This window comes from Carassius gibelio, chromosome A4 (genome assembly GCF_023724105.1).
Source record: "Carassius gibelio isolate Cgi1373 ecotype wild population from Czech Republic chromosome A4, carGib1.2-hapl.c, whole genome shotgun sequence".
Taxonomy (NCBI): domain Eukaryota; kingdom Metazoa; phylum Chordata; class Actinopteri; order Cypriniformes; family Cyprinidae; genus Carassius; species Carassius gibelio.
The window spans coordinates 7,705,188-7,726,623 of record NC_068374.1 but is presented as its reverse complement, the minus strand read 5'-3'; the positions used below and the strand labels follow the sequence as shown (position 1 = coordinate 7,726,623).

The window sequence follows — 21,436 nt, the reverse complement described above, 5'->3', positions numbered from 1 at the left end:
AACGATTAGATAAATGCGGACTGCAATTTACACCATTTTAGTAAAACTCAATGACTGGGAGACTTGAATGTTTTATTGAAAATATGTTATGTACATTTGAAAAACAGCCATGGGTAAAATGTATACTGTGGTGGTTCTAGTGTTAAATAATGAGCTTTAATGTTTCTCTGTTTTAGTTCAGTTCATCAGAAGAGATCAGAAGAGTCCAGCTCTGTGTCTATGAAGAGTGACGCGTCTATGATTCAGCCAATAATGTTTAACAGTGGAGATTCACAGCCTGATCGCAGGTATAATATTTCTGTAAGAGATAAGATCTAAACAATTGAAACAGCATAAGACAGGGGCGTAGATTACACACTTTTTTAGTCAAGTGTGTTAGCATAGAGGTTTTCAAGAGCTGGTGTGAATAAATATAGATTTAAACTCAAAGAGACAGGACAGTCTCTTATTCAGACTCAGAATCCAGCGAGATGAACATCAAGGAGTGTTATACACACTCATGAAGTGTGTGTTTCATTCATACTCGAAGCCGGAGGGCGCTCTCGTGCAGAAAGTCATATCAGGAAACTCCTAATATTGGCAACAGCATCCAGCTATTCTGTGTGAAAACAGTTGTTTTTATAAATAAAGTATTAACAATACAGTGCTATTACAGTATATAAACTATTCTGCCTTATGTGATAAAAAAAGTGTTTGTAGTATATAAACAAATCGTTATTTGTTTTTGTCAAGCAGTTATAGATTTCTAAGCCAATTAAAAGCCTGAAATTAGAGAAAAATTTAAGTTGCCTATACACTACCAATCAAGAGTTTTTGAACAGTAAGCTTGTCAATGTTTTTTAAAGAAGTCTCTTCTGTTCAACACGCCTGGATTTATTTGAACCAAAGTACAGCAAAACAATAACTGATTTCTATTTGAATATATCTCAAAATGTAATTTATTAAGATTTCAAAGCTGAATTTGCATCATTACTCCATTCTGGATCCTCCAGAAATAATTCTGATATTCTGATTTGCTGCTCAAAAAAAAAACAAAAAAAAAAAACACTTATGATAATGTTGAAAACAGCGGAGTAGTTTTTTTTTTCAGGTTTCTTTGATGAATAGAAAGGTCAGAAGAACAGCATTTATATGAAATAGAAAACTTTTGTAAAATTATGTCTTTATCATCACTTTTGATCAATTAAAAAAATCTTTGCTAAATAAAAGTATTAATTTCCATATTTTTTTTTCCAAAAAATAAAAATTATACTGACTCTAAGCTTTTGAATGATATAGTGTATAATGTTGCGAAAGCTTTTTATTTCACATAAATGCTGATCTTTGGATCCTTCTATTCATCAAATAATGCTAAAAAAATGTACTTATGTGTTTTAAATATTGATTATCAGTAAATCAGCATATGATAATGATTTCTGAAGGATGAGACACTGAAGACTGGAGGAATGATGCGGAAAATACAGCTTGGATCACAGGAATAAATTACATTTTAAAATATATTCAAACAGATTAACAGATTAACAAACAGTTTAAATAGTAATAATATTTCACAATATTACTGCTTTTGCTGTACTCTGGATCAAATAAATTCAGGCTTGGTGAACAGAAGAGACTTCTTTAAAAACATTAAAAATCTTACTGTTCAAAAACTGTTGACTGGTAGGCTATATAGATTACAGAAATTTTATATTGTAATGTTTTCTATTATAATGTAATGGTTTATATACATATACATATATGTATGTATGTGTAATTTCTGCCCTCCTCACTTCTGAAAAGATGGCTACGCCCCTGGCATAAGACATTGTGCTTTTTAACTCATGTAATGATGTTGAATTTTATTTTACAGCACTGAAGTCCTCAACATGTTTAGATCAACTCTGATTAAGAAGTTTGCGTGTCTGTATGAGGGAACAGCGACGCAGAGAAACCCAACACTGCTGAATGATATCTACACAGAGCTCTACATCACAGAGAGTGAGAGAGGAAAGATCTGTAATGAGCACGAGGTGAGACAGATTGAGACACAATCCAGGAGAACACCAACAGAGGACACAGCCATCAAATGCACTGACATCTTTAGAGCATTACCTGGACAAGACAAAGCCATCAGAACTGTGCTGACAAAAGGAGTCGCTGGCATTGGAAAAACAGTCTCTGTGCAGAAGTTCATCCTGGACTGGGCTGAAGGGAAAGAGAATCAGGACGTCCAGCTCATATTTCCACTTCCTTTCAGAGAAATCAACCTGATGAAGGACAAAACACTCAGTCTTTCAGATCTTCTTCATGTGTTTTTCCCTGAAACTAAAGAAATGGAGATATCCAGTGAAGAATATAAAGTGTTGTTCATCTTTGATGGTCTGGATGAGTGTCGTCTGTCTCTGGATTTTCAGAGCGATGTGAGGCTGTGTGATGTAAGTGAATCAGCCTCAGTGGACGTGCTGCTGATGAACCTGATTGTGGGGAATCTGCTTCCCTCTGCTCTCATCTGGATCACCTCCAGACCAGCAGCAGCTGATCTCGTCCCCTCTGAGTGTGTCCATCGAGTGACAGAGGTACGAGGCTTCAATGATCCACAGAAGGAGGAATACTTCAGGAAGAGAATCAGTGATCAGAGTCTGGCCGACAGGATCATCTCACACCTGAAGTCATCAAGGAGTCTCTTCATCATGTGCCACATCCCAGTCTTCTGCTGGATCTCAGCCGCTGTTCTGGAGAAGATGTTGAGTACAGCAGAGAGTGGAGAGATTCCCAAGACTCTCACTCAGATGTACACACACTTCCTGATCCTTCAGACCAGCATCAAACATCAGAAGGACTATGAGAAGAAGGTGACAGATGAAGACATGGTCCTCAAACTGGGGAAACTGGCTTTTCAGCAGCTTGTGAAAGGCAACCTGATCTTCTATGATGAAGACCTGAGAGAGTGTGGCATTAATGTGAAAGAAGCATCAGTGTACTCGGGATTGTGCACTCAGATCTTCAGAGAAGAGTTGGGCTTGTATCAGGGGAAAGTCTTCTGCTTTGTTCATCTGAGCCTTCAGGAACATCTAGCAGCTCTATATGTGCACCTCTCCTTTACAATCAGAGGCAGAAATGTGTTTGACCAACCTAAACAAAGTCTGTTGTCTAAACTTTTTAACCAGAAGAAATTTAATTCACTATCTCAGCTGCATCAGAGAGCTGTTGATGAAGCTTTACAGAGTAAGAAAGGACATCTGGATCTTTTCCTGCGTTTTCTTCTGGGTCTCTCAGTGGAGTCCAATCAGACACTCTTAGGAAAACTACTGACACAGACAGGAAGCTGCTCCTACAACATTGAGAAAACAGTTCAGTTCATCAAACAGAAGATCAGGGAGAATCGCTCTCCAGAGAAGTCCATCAATCTGTTTCACTGTCTGAATGAACTGGGTGATGATTCACTGATGCAGGAGATCCAAGATTATCTGAAATCTGGAGAAATTAGAGAAACCAAACTCTCCTCTTCACAGTGGTCAGCTCTGGTTTATGTGTTGCTGACATCAGAGCAGAAGATGGATGTGTTTGATCTGAAACAGTTTATTGGAGCACAACACACAGTAGATGAAGTTCTTCAGAATCTGTTACCTGTGGTTAAAGAATCCAGATCAGTTCGGTGAGTAACACTGAAAACAGTCACTGCACTTTCAAAACATGATCACATTTGCATGATTGCATGTGCTTTTTTACCAAAGAAACAAAAATGGGGAAAATCTCAGAGAATCACATTACTGTCAGTGAGCAGAAGATGTGTGTGAGACACAAACTAAACCAGATGAGGAGGTGTGTGTCTTCTGTGTGAGAGCTAATGATGAAGAGCTCAGTGTGGAAGATGAAGATGAAGGAATGAATGTGGGGGGGGGGGGGGGGTCAAAACTGACAGCAAACAGATTTCTAACGATGTTTATATGTTTTTTTATTGTCCGCATTAAATGTGAATTTTTGACATTTGAATTTGCTTAATTTTCAAATTTGGGGAACATAATTCTAATTATTCTTAGACCCTAAGAAAACATTTACATTTATATTTAGTCAATTATCAGACGCTTTTATCAAAAGCAACTTACAAATGAGGACAATAGAAGCAATCAAACCAACAAAAGAGCAACAACATTACATTAGCAGCACACTTAGCAAATCATATTATTTTTTATATAATAAAAAGAATGAAGATAGAAGATAGATAGAATAGAATAGTGTTACTGTTAGAGGTTCAAGTTTTTTATATATCATAAATAGAAGCAAACAAGTTGGCAGAATAGAAATAAAATAGAGTGCTAGTGTTAGAGAGCACTACTTAGTGTATTCTCTAAAACAAGGGACAGAAAGAGCCCTTGCAATCCTATTTTCTTAAAGGGGGGGTGAAATGCTTGTTTTCACTCGATATCCTGTTAATCTTGAGTACTTTTAGAGTAGTACTGCATCCTTCATAACTCCAAAAAGTCTTTAGTTTTATTATATTCATAAGAGAAAGATAGTCTGTATCGATTTGTCCCAGAAAAACACGACCGGCTGGAGGCGTGACGTGTGGGCGGAGCTAAAGAATCACGAGCGCCAGTAGGCTTTTGCGTTGAGAGCTTCTGGAAGCTGTGACATTAACGTGAGGAAAAAAAACCATCATCCAAAACAAACCATGGCTAACAGTCAGATTCAGCCGTTTATTTATGATCCAGAATCAGATCCCGAGGCTGAAACTGAACGAGAGCAGCAGCAGCAACGACTCGCTCCGAGCGGGGCTCGAACCCGGGTCTCCGGCATGGGAGGCGGACGCACTAACAAGGAGGCAGAGATATTTTAAGCAGTTTTATTCACCGCCTGCGGTTCCAACACACGATTGTGACCCTTTTTCGTTGGGATTGCATCATCCTTCAGAAATAAACGATACGCAAATCCGTCGTCAAACTGGGCCTTGTTTGTAAAACAAGCATCTTCGAAATGCAGGGAACAAACAAAAACACTTGCACAACTCCGTTGATGCTCTGTAAAAATAAACTCCATCCACTGGTCCCTTAATGCTGGTTTTTTTTTGGTAATCTGTGCTGGGTTTTCTTGTCCTGGCAACCAAAAACACACTTCTTTTGTGACTTTTCGCGACACTCTCGCTCTGATCAGTGAATGAATGTCTGTGCTCACCCCCTTTAACACCTCTTCAGAGAGGGGAGGACACATCCTCCAGAAACACTGGTGAGCAGCGTCTGGACAGATTCAGTGCTGTGCAGGGACTCACAGGCCTGTCTTTCTTTGCATATGTCTTGTTGAAAGTCGCAAGGTGTTCAGCAGAGCAGTAAAATTAATAATAATATTTGCCTTCACACCTAGAAGCCTAGGACGGAAGCTACCATTTGTTATTTCAGCAGTAATTATGTTGGCTTGGCAACAAGCCAACATACTGTTATGCTATTTAAACTTATTTTTATTTTTATTTTCTTTATTATTATTCTTCTGAGAAAAATATTCTAAACGCTACTCCTCCTAGGGCTTTAAAGCCACAAGCCTCAAACTCGGCAGACACCTGCGGGATAGAGGGGTGCTTGTTGCTATATCTTTTCAGAGTGATCAGACTTAAAGTTTTTTTTTTATTCATTTTTAAATGTAAAAATTCATTACCCATAGACTTACATTGTCTGAGAAAAATTGCGCCCCTACAGTTGCAATGAGATTTAGGGGAGGATTCGGGTTTCGTTTCACTTTTAAATCGGTTAAAAATACAAATTTCCTTCAAACTGACAAGCTAAACCAACATATCTGATTAGTACAGGGGTCAGGGCTCATTAATAATTTATTTCTGGGCAGAGAGCAGTCAGAAATGAATCATGAATCCTCAACGAAGAGACATGAGAGATATATCTATAGAAAACTTGACATGTCTACGTTTAAACTAAACAAGTGCTCCCAAACAAATATTCTGTGATAAAGTAATTCATATCAAAACAACGCGATGTCCTTTTTTCACGCTTAATGTGTATTGAAGGCCAAGAGGGTCAAATACACGTGAATTTTAACGCGTCAACAACACGTTAAATACGTGTATTTCATGCGTAGACAACACGTATTTAATATTATTTATTTATCGGCGCTGCACAACATGGTAAAGTCATTTATATATATTTTTTAATAGCTTCTTAAAATACTATATTACTCCGATATTATATCCAATATTGTTTAACGCGTTAAATACGTGTTCTTTACACTTGAAAAATCAGCGGGTATTTAATGTGTATTTCACGTTGAAATACACGTGAAATACACGTAAAGTACACGTTAAAAATCAGTTTGAAGAGGTCAATGTCATTGGCTGCTGAGGACTTGGGTCAAACCACTTATTTTTTCTTTTCTGTTTTGTATAGCCTATAGAAATAATATATTTAAGTTTCAGTTTTATGAAATATTTATTTTATAATAAATATTATTAAAAATTTTGTGGTGATAGTATAAAGTTTATAAAAGTTACAGTATTTTGTAATGAAACAGGACTTTTTGTTTAGCTCTTGACTCGCCAAAGTATACTATATATAGTGTCCCTTCTTTAATTTTTCAGGAATGTGTGATAACCTACAATATGTTGTCAGTACTATTAAAATAAGATTATACTGAATGGTATTTAGGAGATTATGTTTTTTGCATGACTTATTTCGCATTCTGCTAGACAACCCTGTCGTAGCTGTTATCATAGCCTAGGCTTTTTATTAAAAAAAGAAAACAGCAAGGGACCATGAAAAAGACTGTTGCAGGTGTATTTTTTTATGGTATTATTATTTTTATTTTTTTGCAGCGGGGCGACTCAAGAATGTTGGGCACACAAGTACTGTGGCTCTTTTGCCGCATGGCCAAGATGGCCAAGCCAACATCAAAGTTAGTTCACTAACTTTTAATTCTAGTTATTATTATTATTATTATCTCATCCTGCTGGATAGAATAATGCAAGAACAGGGCTTATTTTGAATGCAATGTAATGAGTGCATTCAGCATTTATCTTCCATTTGCATACAAACAAGCAGCTCCTGAAGACAAAAAAGCTGATAATGTACTTTGCAGGTGCTCTTTTATATCCATAGTGCTCCGTTAATGACATCATAGAATGTCGTCTACCAATAGAATTGTTTTGTTTGCACACATGCTTCAGACACCAGAAACGCTGATAAACTTCCCCATAACATCAATCCAAGACACAGTGTCCTGTTCCTCCTCTCAGGGAACCATGGTTACAGTCATAATTTGAGACATTCTCTGTCTCTTTAAATGAAAACACTTAAAATCATGGGAAAACACACCATGATGACTGTTTCACCATTTGATCTCTATGTGTCTGTAGCCTATGTTGTGTAATGTCGTTTCATTGAGAGTAATTGTAATCCAGATTCAGTAATCTGAATCATTAGCTGCGTTTAGATGGACCCTACTGATCCGATCGTAATTGGACTAGAAGCACAAACACAATAAAAAAGTCACGTGTAAACAGGTCAATCTGACTGAATTAGCCATATCTAACTAAAATTTTAATCGGATTGTAAGGGGTAGTTTATTCCTTTTGTAATCCGAGTGAGAGGACATGTAAAAGCTTCATCGAACTGAAAACCAAAACTGGAAATTGCGTAATTACGAGCTGTTCTTCCTGGTGAATAAAGTGACATAAACGAGTATCCATTCATTATAAAACAACCCTTTCACTCAGTGCCTGTGAAGTGGAGCAGCACCAACATCCACTAACTGGTTTTGGGTGCAGGAAGGGGATCTTTTACTGCTTTATAAAGTAAGAAGCACCCCAACAGTTCATGTGCTGGTTATCGCCTAATTAGGACCCGAAGTAGATGAATATCATGACAACAGCAGGAAACTGTATATTTATGCAGTGTGCCCTGATTTATCAATCAGAATAAATTAATTTTGATGGAAGCAAAAAGTTTCCAATTGGCTCGTGAATGGCTTGAATAGTTCCTGTATCAAATGAAGGCCCGTCTTCTGAAATATGTGATTAGATAGCTGGGCCAGTGAGTGCTGTGATTGGTTAGCTGGGCCAGTGTGTGCTGTGGTTGGTTAGCTGGCCCAGTGTGTACTGTGATTGTTAACTGGGCCAGAGTGTGCTGTGATTAGTTAGCTGGGCCCGTGTGCGCTGTGATTGGTTAGCTGGGCCAGTGTGTGCTGTGATGGATAGCTGGGCAAGTGTGCGCTGTGATTGGTTAGCTGGGCCAGTGTGCGGTGGGATGGATAGATGGGCCAATGTGCGCTGTGATTGGTTAGCTGGGCCAGTGTGTGTTGTGATTGGTTAGCTTGGCCAATGTGCACTCTGATTGGTTAGCTGGACCAGTGTGCGCTGTGATTGGTTAGCTGGGCCAGTGTGCGCTGTGATTGACAGCACTCGGTGCCTGGGGTCCTCTTCATACATTGCTTATTACATCCGAGATTAAATGTCACATCCAAGATGATATCATCGTGGTAATCAGGATCTGACTAATTCGGTTCTTCAAATTGCCCTGCTGTTGATGATTAGTATGGCTTGATTGAGTTATCTGTTATAATTGCGCATTAATGGGTTGGTTTAAAAGGGACTATATATCGATACTCGAACCCACGATCAGCAGCGATTGGCTGTTACGTGATAGATTTGATGAAAGTTTCTTAAGGGTCAAGATCATGTTATCTGCATCTCCTGCGCTCCATCAAGCCACTCCCATAATAGCCGTCATTACTCAAATTAATGCACGACTCTACATTATCTGTATAGCATGTGTGTAAGTCTTGAAAACAATTATAAAGTAATAATGTTATGACATAAGTATTTCAGTATGTAAAACTAGCTGTGTCTATAGTAGGCTATTATGGACTCAATAGAGCTTAAGGCCCAATCCCAATTCTACCCCTTAGCCCTTCCCCTTTCCCCTACCCCTCCATTTCGCACATTCACGTGAACGGGTAGGGGTGTCTCGATTCTCTATGGTTGGAGGGGTAGGGGTAAGGGGAGGGCCAGATAGCCCTTCAAACTAAGATTCTTCGGGACCACACTTCAAACGAAGGGGTATGAATTATCTCGGCAACATGGCTGCTACAGCAAACAAAAAGACAAATAAATGTAAGCTTTTTTGGCATAAATAAATTTTAACGAAAAGTAATCATTTATTTAATGTTACATTCAATTGTGAGTACATATAAATGGTCAAGTTACTGAAAGAAATGTTTGCAAAAAATCGCTAATATTTGCTAACATCATATCATTACAGACTGCATCACAGCATATGTCTGATCTGGGCGATAACTGCCGTAGACATTGATGGGGGCTAATCCCCCCAGTAATTAGAAATCGCTAAACCATTTTCTCAAATATTGCCTATTCGAGAGAGAAAAAAAATGGAAGTTGCGTGTATTCGCGTCTGTGCGTTTATCTTTTTAGAGTGAGTTTACTTAAAAACAGCGATTGTATCCTCTCGTCGCTGGAAAATATAATGTAGCGATTCAGTATTTAAACTGTATTTCACTAGTTCACACTTACATATAATTAGCTGAGGTATGGTATGCGTATTTGGCGTGCTGTCCGGGGAAGGGCTCCGAGCTCGGGAATGGCCCGAACCTAGAGTACCCCCCTTCCCCGTCTATTTATAAGTTGAACTCAAAGTGAGGAGATGGGGTGGAGGAGGGATGCTGATAAACCGTCAATGGATAGAGGTAAGTCAGTGATTAGTGATATTTATACTATGGGATTGATTACTTGATAATGGTCCACCTGTGTTGATTAGGCTAAGTATCTGATGCGCTCCTCTCGAATCTTGTTAATAAAAACATAATTTCACTAGTTCACGCTTACATATAATTAGCTGAGGTATGGTATGCTTATTTGCCGTGCTGTTCTGGGAAGGGCTCCGAGCTCGGGAATGGCCCGAACCTAGAGTACCCCCCAAAAAGCAAATGTACAAGAGGACAGCCGCCAGTTTAATGAACGCCCCCCCCCCCCCCCCCAAAAAAAATAGCATAGAGTACTGGCGGGGGCTGATTTGATTTTCTGAGAAGTCGTCTCGTTGGCAGGCCGGAAGGGCCTACGTACTCCGGTGGGAGTGACTTAGGCATTGGAAGAGTAGGCCCTACCGGCTGCAGGTAGTGAACTACGTGGTTGTTGGCACACAGTCGGTAGGGCTCGAGCCGATGCTCAACAGGAGCTTGTAGCGTTGGAACGGTGAGCCCTACCGGCCGATGAGGAGGAGCAGCATGGTTGTGGTGCCCGACCGGGAGGACCCGAGTTGCCTCACCCGGAATAGGTCACAGTGTCGGCGTACGGGCCTTACTGGCTGATAGCCCCTGCTATTCAGTGGGCGAAGGGCCTAATGCTGACCGAGAGGACCCATGAAGCCTCCGACAGGAGATTGAGACTCAGGATGACGGACGTCTGGGTCCTTTCGGTTTGGCAGATAAAAAGCTTTGGGCTGGCTGAAAAGGAGGACTCTGGCGACATCCGAAGGGAGATCCCGACTTACGGCATCGGATGAGATGAGACCAGGCGGGGTTAAAAAATGTGAGGATAGCTGAGAGTTGTTTTTTTTTTGCAGGATTTGACGAGAGGTCGAGGCTCGTAGCGTCAGACGTTTAAGCCTCACCTACCGTCAAATGGAAAGGTAAGTTGCGTGGCCGAGAGACTCTTACCGATGTCCGAAGGGAGCACATGCATTGAACAGGTTAAATCTCGCGGAAAGGTAAAGGTTGTCTGTCCAGGAGGCTCTCGCTGGCGTCCATAGGGAGCACACGCTTCGAACGGGTAAGCCTCTCCAGATGTGGGACAGAAAAGGTAACATTAGGTGGCCAGGAGGCTCTCGCCATCATCCAACGGGGACTTCGTGTTCCCGGAAACAACTGGGTAAGCCTCGCAGGCCATAGGATGGAAAAGGTACGTTTGTGTGGTTGTGAGGCTCTCGTCGACGTCTTATGGGAGTTTGCTACTCACGGCATGAGACGGGTAAGCCTTGACGACCGTATGGAATGAAGGAGGGTTTATTTGTGTGTTTGGTACTTGCGGCATCGGACGGCTTGCTTATTGGGTTTTGTGACCTAGATCACGTGGAATGGTAGTGGTTGTCTGGCCAGGAGGCTCTCGCCAGCGTCCGATGGGAGCACTCGCATCGAATGAGTAAGCCTCGCTGGCCATAGGATGGAAAAGGACAGGTTGTCTAGTCGGGAGGCTCTGACCGACGTCCAATAGGAGCTTAGCTCCAGGAATCGAACGGGTAAACCTCTCTGGCTGAAGGACGGAAAAGGTTGTCTAGCCAGGAGGCTCTTACCTTCGTCCAACAGCAGCTTAGCTCCCGGAATCGAACAGTTAAGCCTCGCTGGCCAAAAGACGGGAAAGGTAAGGTTGTCTAGCCAGGAGGCTCTCACCTACGTCCAATGGGAGCCCAGTCTCCATGCATTGGATGGGCAAACCTCTCCGTACGTAAGACAGAAAGACAAGGAAGGTGGCCGGGGGCTTTCACCTACGTCCGAAGGGAGTGTGGCTTCTGGCAACGAAAGGGTAAGCCTTGCTGGCCACAGAATGGAAAAGGTGAGGTTGTCTGACCAGGAAGGCTCTCATCAGCATCCGATGGGAGCTCAAGCTCCTGGCGTCGAAGAGAGAAGCCTCGCCGACCATAGGATAAAAAAGTTAAGGTTATCTGGCCGGGAGGCTATGGCCGGCATCCAGTGTTTTCTTTCAGTCTGAAACATGTACCTATCAAACACCAACGAGTACATCGCAGCTAAAACAAATTGTCCCACCAATGGCAAGGCATATATAATTTTTTTTTTTTTAATCGGGTAAGCTTTGCTGGTGGTCGGATGGAAAGTCCAAGATTGCTTAAGCGGTAAAGCTCTTGCAGCATCTGACAGGAGTTTAATACTTGTGATCTCATATGAGTAAGCTTTGTTGATAGTTGAAAGGAGAAGGCAAAGGTTGGCTCAACCAGGAGTACTCTTGCACCGTCTGACGGAGTTCAATACTAAGGAAGATTTGGTTATCTACGAGGGTAGACGCTGTGAGGCTTACTTGAGTAATTGTTTAGCAAATCCAATGAGCTGCTTCCGATAACGAGTCAGAAAAAATCTTGGTGCAGTCATTGCGTGCAAAAATAAATTGGATTTCCTGTACCAGTGTACCCCGAATAGGTGCCATGAATCAGCGATGTGGTCATTGTTAAATCATCATATTGTCAGCATGTGAGATCCATGGTACATATCGACGATGTCATTGTGCATGGGTGGAGTAAGAGAGAGATTCTTTATTCTTCACACAGCTTACTATTTTCCATTTTAACCATGCAGGTGCAAGAAAAAGAGCCTATGGAATCACCAATAATCGAAAAATATACTTTCAGACGTACTGATAAACTGGTATTAAATATAAAATACTATATTCAAAATCAGCTAGGTCATGTAGTTGGCACTACTGTCATCCCACTTGTCCTGTGAAAAATTTTCCACATCTGCACACGGAAGTTATCAGTCTAAATGTTCTGCAAAATCAGTCAACGGTGCAAAAACAATAGTAGATTTCATTTAAAGTCCAACGATTTAACACTAATATGGACGTAAACAAACGCTTTAAATATAAGGTATTCAAAAACAGGTAAGTTCATATATTTGGAGTGATTTCGGTTGAACTGATGCCTTGGTCATGCGCGCTCCGGACCACGTGCCTCATGATGGGACCGACGCGCCGCCCGGGAAACAAGAATGAGATGCATTCTAACTAGGGTTGTAACGGTATGAGATTTTCACGGTATGATAATCGTTTCAGAAAATACCACGGTTACACGGTTTCACGGTATTAAACAATCAAAACTTTTTTTGGGGGGTGGGTGGGGGGGGGGAGTTGAACAAATGTTTGAAAGTAGGGATGCAAAATATTGATTAATTCCATAATCGATTGTCGTTTAAATTAACAATCAATTTATCTATTAATCGTTAACCATAATGCTGCAAAATGGATCTACTGCAGGCAGCAGTAACTGGCATGACAGAATGTGCTAAAGCCACACACACACAAAACGCTTTCTCACTTGAATTAAAGGGGGCTTTAGTCTGAATAAAATGTTATTAGTATTATTTTATAAAATGAAGAGAGAGCGCCATACATTTGAGGTCAATTTACTTTGTTGACTTTCCTATCCCGCACAGAGACCGCTGAACGTGTCTCTTTAAATGGTTTTGTAGTGCTCGTTGTTGTATTTTAAAACACAATTACAATGTTTTCAACTGACATTATGGCATTTAAAATAAAATGATCCCAAATGTAACTGTGGCGCGCGTGTGACTGCGCTATGCATTAAGTGAACCGCATCCATCGGCGCTGCTGCAGCAAAACACTGTTGCTCACATTAATTTGATCCTGCTGGATTCTGTTCTAGAAAATGTCAGATTTAGAATTTTTGCGTTCTGGTAGGCCTAGCCTATTTGTTTTAAAAAATCAAGCATACAGTGCATTAGGTCATGACAGCGCGTGCATGTGACCAGTGTAACATTTTAAATGTTTAGTTGACTGTATTTTAGTTTGATAATGAACAGACTGCGATGTAAGTTTGAATCGCCTGAATATACGTGTGCTCCAGGCTCCGACGCGATCGAAACAGCTGAGACAGAGAGAGAGAAAAAAAAACACAGGGTTAGGAAAATGTTAGATGACCATGCCTCTGCCGTTCGAGATATAGCCTTCATTAATGTGGCTTAATTTGTTCTGGTTTACCGGTTTCTTTTCTTAAATCTTCTAATTTCGCAGGTTTATTTTAATTATCTTTCACTTTTAATCGCATCTCTTAGGCTACTGTGTGTGGTAAACATGGGAAGGGAAATTAAAGATTTCATGAATTAATAATTCGATTTATTAATTTGTTCCCTTATTTCAGTTAAATCATGGGTTATTTAGGGAACAAAATTAACGAAACATGGACAATTGCCACAAATTAATAAGTAGTAGAAACGAATTAACAAGTTGTAGGAATTAATAGCCTATCTGTCCTATGTCCCGCAGCCCTGCAGAGTGCAGTTATCTGATGAAATGACTACATTTCTATTGCTTTTCATGTTGAATTAATTTTGTGTTCTTTCTATTATAATGTAATTTAAAGTTTAAATCACATTAAAAGCTTAATTAGTACACTGTGAATGAATGATGATACGGTCAATGGAACTCACAGCCGCTCGCACGTGTTCTGTGCATGAGCTGCACCAAGCTCAACATTACATCAGTTAACCTTTTTCAGCCTTAATCGATCAATCTCTTATCGACAATTATTTGAAAGCATGTTTTAATTAAAAAAATTTCTATCAAAAACAAGAAAATGTTACCGTTGATTATTTATTAGTTTAATAACTTATATTTATCATTAATAAATAAAATAATAATTAGCTAGCTGTAAATTCATTGTCATGACTGGATTCTGTGCTTCACTCCACATCACAGAAATCATGATGCATTAACCTTAAATTATAAATGGGACATAGCTGCATCTGCACGGGATGATGATTTTCTGAATAGGTAAACATGTTCGATGCGTTTGCTCATCTTGCAGCCGCTCTCCGACCACAGTTTTTGCAAACTGTTTCTACCTTCAAGGACAAATAAGCATTCGTCTTTTCTACACAAAAAGTATTCCCATAGGCCTACTAGTGCCAATTTTAACTCATATTTTGACGTGGGATCGAGATTAGAGATAATGGCCTCTGTCTCTGATGTTGTCTCTGCTGTATGTGTGGGTGAAGCAAGAGAACAGTTAAAAGGCCGTTCACGTATTGCGTCCTTTGCGCACTCAAGTTCGTTATTTCAAATGTAGCAAACGCGCTCGTTTTTTCCAGGCGCCTCTGCACCGCATCGAGTTAAAAACATCTCAACTTTTCATAATGCCGCGAGCGCACCGCTGGTCATGTTCCTCACCTTTCCCGTAACAACGTTGAAAGCTCAGCCAAGATGAAGGAACAGCTGATCATAGCTGTATGTGGATTGCCATTTTTAAATAAATCAAGTAGCAGAGCTACTGCAAACAATTTTTAGTGTTGCAAGTTCATTTATCCATGGCTGAAATTTCCAAGGCTTCATGGAGAGAGCGGGTCATTGTTGCTTAGCAATGGCAGACGCCTCAAGAGCGCTAGTGCCAGAAGGCTTTGGGAAAAAATCAGAAAGCAGCTTGTCTAACGTTTTCCACGTGTTTTAGGCGCGATATATGAACTGCCCCTTAGGTGGAACGTTGTTGCCTAGGCGCAGGTGAGATTCTGTGTTTGTTATTTTCTCTCAATATCGTAGATAAGCAAATGTACACGGTATGATAATTGTACATGTTTATATTGTGGTATATCGTCATACCGGTATATCGTTACAACCCTAATTCTAACGTTACTGTGGCATTAAACTCCGTTAGTGAGAGCTTGTTTAAAATATGGCACGTATCGGATTACCTGTTACATTACAATGGAATACCTTATATCTGCAACAATGTATGTCTATTTGTGGATGGAGACTTCTTCCTCGCCTACGAGCTTGAATCATCCTTTGAGAGCACAGGCGAGCGTGAAATGCAGTGTTGAGATGGGATAACGGAGCAGTTTGATAGCTGAATTATGGTAGGCCGCCTAATAATGATAATAAAAAACGTTGATTGGAGAATGAGCCAAATATCGTCTTGGCTATCGTCGATACATAATACTATCACCGCAACCTAGGATGCATGGCATACCTTTCAAGCGGAGGTGATGTGAGGCAGTGAGTAGATACAGAAAAGTCTTTTGCGGGAGCAGACACTGCTGCGGCAGTGAGGAGATACGAAAAAGGCTCCTGCAGGAGCAGGCACTGCTGCAGCAGTGAGGAGTTAAGGAAAAAGCTCCTGCGGGAACAGACACTGCTACGGCAGTGAGGAGATATGGAAAAGGCTCCTGCGGGAGCAGACACTGCAGCAGCAGTGGGGAGATGCCGAGAACAGAGAAGTAAAGGGGAGCATGGGAAGCAGAGCAGAGGAGAGATCAATCAATCAATCACCTTTATTTATATAGCGCTTTAAACAAAATACATTGCGTCAAACCAACTGAACAACATTCATTTGGAAAACAGTGTCTCAATAATGCAAAATGATAGTTAAAGGCAGTTCATCATTGAATTCAGTTATGTCATCTCTGTTCAGTTTAAATCGTGTCTGTGCATTTATTTGCAATCAAGTCAACGATATCGCTGTAGATGAAGTGACCCCAACTAAGCAAGCCAGAGGCGACAGCGGCAAGGAACTGAAACTCCATCGGTGACAGAATGGAGAAAAAACCTTGGGAGAAACCAGGCTCAGTTGGGGGGCCAGTTCTCCTCTGACCAGATGAAACCAGTAATTCAATTCCAGGCTGCAGCAAAGTCAGATTGTGCAGAAGAATCATCTGTTTCCTGTGGTCTTATTCTGGTGGTCCTCTGAGACAAGGTCTTTACAGGGGATCTGTATCTGGGGCTCTAGTTGTCATGGTCTCCGCTGTCTTTCAGGGCAGTAGAGGTCCTTTCTAGATGCTGATCCACCATCATGTCTGGATACGTACTGGATCCGGGTGACTGCAGTGACCCTCTGATCTAGATATAGACTGGATCTGGTGGCCACGGTGACCTCGGAACAAGAGAGAAACAGACAAATATTAGCGTAGATGCTATTCTTCTAATGATGTAGCAAGTACATAGGGTGTTATGTGAAGTGTTTCCGGTTCCTGTTTACCTAAATAATGCAGCCTAAAAATCCAGCGTTGACAAGTTTATTTTCTCCTGGATGTTCTCCTGAGCTGCACGATTTCCGATATGTGTGTGTCAGTAAGCAGCTCATTAATAAAGAACAATAATTAAAGGCTCTAATGCACACCAGCACACCAGTATATGTGTGTATTGTAAGAGCTAGACAACGAATGATGGTGTGTGATGTCATGGTAGTGGTGTCCCAATCCTTAGGGGAATATTTTAGGGGAAGGTGTAGGCTGAGGGGATAGGTGGAGGGTATAAAATAGAATTGGGATTGGGCCTAAAGGGTTAGTTCAGAAAATAATCAAAATTATGTCATTAACCCTCTGGAGTTGATTATCGCATATACGCATTATGAGTCATTTTCTCCTGATAACCCCGAAAAGAACTTAAATTACACTTTCAGTTTAAATCGTACAGATAAAAACAATACATCAATCGAATCTGTAAAGGGTCTACTTTTTTTGTATAGAGACATAATAACAACAAAACTTTGTGCACTTATAAAATAAAGATAACATACAAGGTGTGCTGTCTGCAGCCTTTGTCTGCGCTGATCTTCATTTACAAACACGTCATTAAAATGAACTGTAACTCTGTGAATAGTCAACGAAGAGATATGAGAAGAGAGATATCTATAGAAAGCCTGCTTTTAAACTAAACAAGTGCCCTCGAAAACACATATTCTGTGATAAAGTAATCCATATGAAAACAACGCAATATCCATTTTTCACGTCTCTCTTCATTATCTTCTGATGTGACCACGCCCCCGCGCTGAACGCTCTATTCAGATTATAATATTTCAAACTGAAGTGTGCAGCTTGAATACGCCCAGACACAAAAAAAGCAGCGAGACTGTTCTTGAAGTTTTTTTATTTTACTATTTGCTTCGCAATGAGAGGAATAAGACACAATTCACCCCAAAAAGATGTGATGTGGTTGAGGATTTGAGATTTGGATTTCCTCAGAAAAAAAGAATGAAGCACTTTATTCAGCACAGATCATAAACATAAGTAATTCTCTTTTTATTCATTTATATACTTGTACTAGTTTTCAAATAACGTGTAAATATTTTACTAGTTAGACTTTTTCCAAATAATTTTTCCAAACTATAATTCCTGACTAAATGTATAATTAAGTGAAATATTATGAAGTTTCAATAACAATATACAATACTATACCATTCAAAAGCTTGATGTAAATAATATAAATAACAAATAAATGTAACTGTAACAAATGTAACAGACAATGCTGTTCTTTTAATTTATCCCCCCTAAAAAAACTGAAAAATATTCTCAGCTCTTTTCAACATTAATAATAATAATAAAAATAAAAATAACAATAAATGTTTTTTTGTAGAAAATAAGATTGTTAAAAGGAATTCTGAAGGATTGTGTGACTGGAGTAATGATGCAAAACAATTAGTTTGAAGGTCAGCTTTGATTGTTCTAATAAACTGTTTAACTGCTCCCCCAAGTTAATATTAAATTATGTTGTGGGATAATTAAATATATTCTAAATAAACTACAAACATAAAATTATATAGATTTATTTTGTCCTCAAGTCTTCCCTCTCAGTGACACATAGCTGACTTAAAGGCTCATTATGTAGCTCATTATGCAGGCCTTTGTCTTCTCAGGTGTAAATCACCTTTTACCAATAAAAAGTGTCTTAGAAATTTTAATCAATATATTGTTTTCTGTGATTGAGTAAACAAGGTGATTTTCACATAATTTAGAAAGAAAAATTCTAGGCTACAAGCTTCAGTTCTCATCAATCCCGGGAACCAATGTTCTGTATGTGTTTTATTGCCTTATTCAAGTGTTTTAACATTTTTAGTTTTTCAATAACCACGCATAACATTTTTTTTTCTCAAAAATACAATTATGTAAATACATGCATTTCACATATTATTTTAGCCCAGTTTGTGCTGATTACAGTGAGATTAGACTTTACCCATTTAGATATTTGTAAGAAACTGGAAAAAAGCACAAATGTCAGGGCATGACAAAACTTCTCCAGGCCCCAGAAATACCCTTAGACTCCAGAGGATTAATAACTCACCCTCATGTCGTTCCAAACCTGTGAGACCTCCGTTCATCTTTGGAACACAGTTTAAGATATTTTAGATTTAGTCCGAGAGCTCTCAGTCCCTCCATTGAAACTGTGTGCACAATATAACTGTCCATGTCCAGAAAGGTAAGAAAACCATCATCAAGGTAATCAATGTGACATCAGAGGGTCAGTTAGAATTTGTTGAAGTATCGAAAATACATTTTGGTCCAAAAGTAGCAAAAACTACATCTTTATTCAGCATTGTCTTCTCTTCAGAGTCTGATTATTGTCCCTGGATTAGTAGGATCCTCTTGTAATAAAGTTACCTACATTTTACCCAGTTTATTATTCTAAATTGTATCATAAGTTAAGGAAAATGATCGGTACATGAAACATCAACTGTCCAGGTATTGTAAGGTTGATGCTCTGTTTCTGTTCCGGGACTTATTTTGATGTTCTTTTCATCATGTGTTATCTTGTTTCTAGATTCCTTTGATTATTTCCTGTGTCTTTTGTTTGCTTGGGGCGCGTTCAAGCTCAAACCGGTGTGCAATGTTTTCCTACGGTTTTATCAGTCAGCAGCAACATGCTAATAAACCACAGTTTCCACAAACCCCTTCACTTGATTGGGATGTTCTCTTTTATTCTGGAAGTCAAGAGCAGTAACTGTAACATTGAGCGTATTTTGCAGCATTAAACACGTATTTATACCGATTTCATCAGGCTCAGAAAACTCTTCAAAAAGAACACAAAGAATGGCCTTCTCAGCTGCCATAGTTGCCACTCTTGCGTCATCACAACAGGGTGTTCAACGCACCACCGCTTCCATTTAAAAATGGTTTTCAGCATTTTGTTGAATGCAGCCCTGGTTCCTAACTATGTTCTTGTTTGTTTCCATAGTTTCTGATTAGTTTGTTACCTGTGTCTAGTTTGGTTCTTCATATTAAAAAAAACAAATACAAACTTTCTGCAACTGGATCCATTCTCCCTTCCCTGCCTTGCAGTGACATATGTTTCAGTAAATTCTTCATAAAACACCTATTTAAATCTAATGAATGCCATTAAATGTGGTATTATAGCCTTACATTCTTTCTTAAAGCAAAAACCATCAGATATATTCACTGATCATCGAGTTTACTTGAACTGTATCACACTGTCAAAGCCCTGACAAATTAATAAACACAGTAAGTAAACTCATATTGCTGTTTGTTTTGTTCTTTACACAGACTATGTGGATGTAATCTCACTGCTCAGTCCTGTGAAAGTTTGTCTTCAGCTCTACAATCCTCAAACTCTGTCCTGAGAGAGCTGGACCTGAGTAACAATGACCTGCAGGATTCTGGAATGAAGCTTCTTTCTGATGGACTGAAGAGCCCAAACTGTGAGCTGGAGATTCTGAGGTAAATGATTTTCCAAAAAATAATTAACAAAATATTTTGTGTGTTTATCAGATTGTAAAGCTTGTGGTGTAACATGCATTGAGCATCTGCCCTTTTATTTGATTTGCTGTCTTAACCATTTTGACCTTAATAAACACTGTTAGACAGCCTTTAGTCCTGCCTCAGCTCATGCTGAGGAGGCGGGAAGATATGGTTATTATGGTATCTCCCTTTTCCAGGTACTTGAATGAGTGTTTATGCTTTCAAGGTTTTTAAATAAGCTTGATATGTGTTTGGGAAGATGTTCTGTTATTGTTTTGTTGACATTTCAAGAGTTTTTGGTATTATATTTCTAATGCTAATTGTTATTATTGGGATATTGTTCAGCAGCTAGCTAAATTCGTGATGAAGAAGACACAGCAACAGTGTTGCTGTGTGTAATGTACACAAGGACAAGCTGGACAGTGTAAACAGAAAAAAGTTTGCTGAACACTTTGTCTCCTGTAAGGAGCCCTTACGAAAAAAGTAGTATACTTCAAGTTTATTTTACCAAGTATACTTAAAAATAAACTAAAGTAAAGTTCAAGTATATTTTAAAGTAAACTTTATGTATCAAGTATACATATATCAATGTTCCAGTGAAGAATATCAAACACTGGATAATCTGCGCAAATAATTAGTGGAGATGTGTCCTGTTCAGTGTCGGTTGTGGTTACACACAAGACATCAAATCAGTATCTAAGTTACAAAGTTACTGTAAACTCTAGTGTTTAGCAGTGGTGCAAAGAATCACAACACTCACGGTTTGGATCATATTATAGATTTTGATTCATGGATCAGATAATTTTTTGGATGAGCAAAAAAATATATATAATAATTAAAAACGTAAAAAAAATTACAACTGAATTGTGTCTTTTTCTGCATGTGTGCGCTTTAGCTGTGTGCAGCAGTAGCTGAGTGCACAGAAAACAGCATGCTAGTTAAAATTGCTTGAATGTGTAAACTGGCAAGAAAAACATTCACTATGATGGTGAAACCTAACAGTTAATCCATGAATCACAGGTATGCCAAACTGTGGGGCTTGGTCTGTTCGGATCAGGGATAATTTACAATCTGTTGCACCCCTAGTGTTTAGGTGCCCGACTCACCATCACTTAGCTGAAAGCCCTCTGTGCTTCTCACACTGTTTTTTTTCATTTATTGATAGTGACATATACATTATTGCATATATAATGAGGGATACGTTTATTTTTAATACAAAGCAAACCTTAAGACATGACCGTAT

General features: G+C 39.4%; 1 protein-coding gene across 6 annotated transcripts in view; it reads left to right on the top strand.

The window, feature by feature from the left end:
- The window catches only part of LOC127967205 (NLR family CARD domain-containing protein 3-like), a 102,658-nt gene that overhangs the window by 6,672 nt on the left and 74,550 nt on the right, over positions 1-21,436 (top strand). For all 6 annotated transcript variants that reach the window (XR_008155797.1, XR_008155796.1, XM_052568311.1 and 3 more), the window contains 3 exons: positions 177-287; positions 1,850-3,634; positions 19,999-20,172. Coding sequence is in view for 4 of the 6 variants with exons in the window: in XM_052568311.1 (XP_052424271.1) it covers positions 177-287; positions 1,850-3,634; positions 19,999-20,172 (2,070 nt within the window). In the remaining 2 variants the exon portion in view is untranslated. The remainder of the gene's footprint in view (positions 1-176; positions 288-1,849; positions 3,635-19,998; positions 20,173-21,436) is intronic.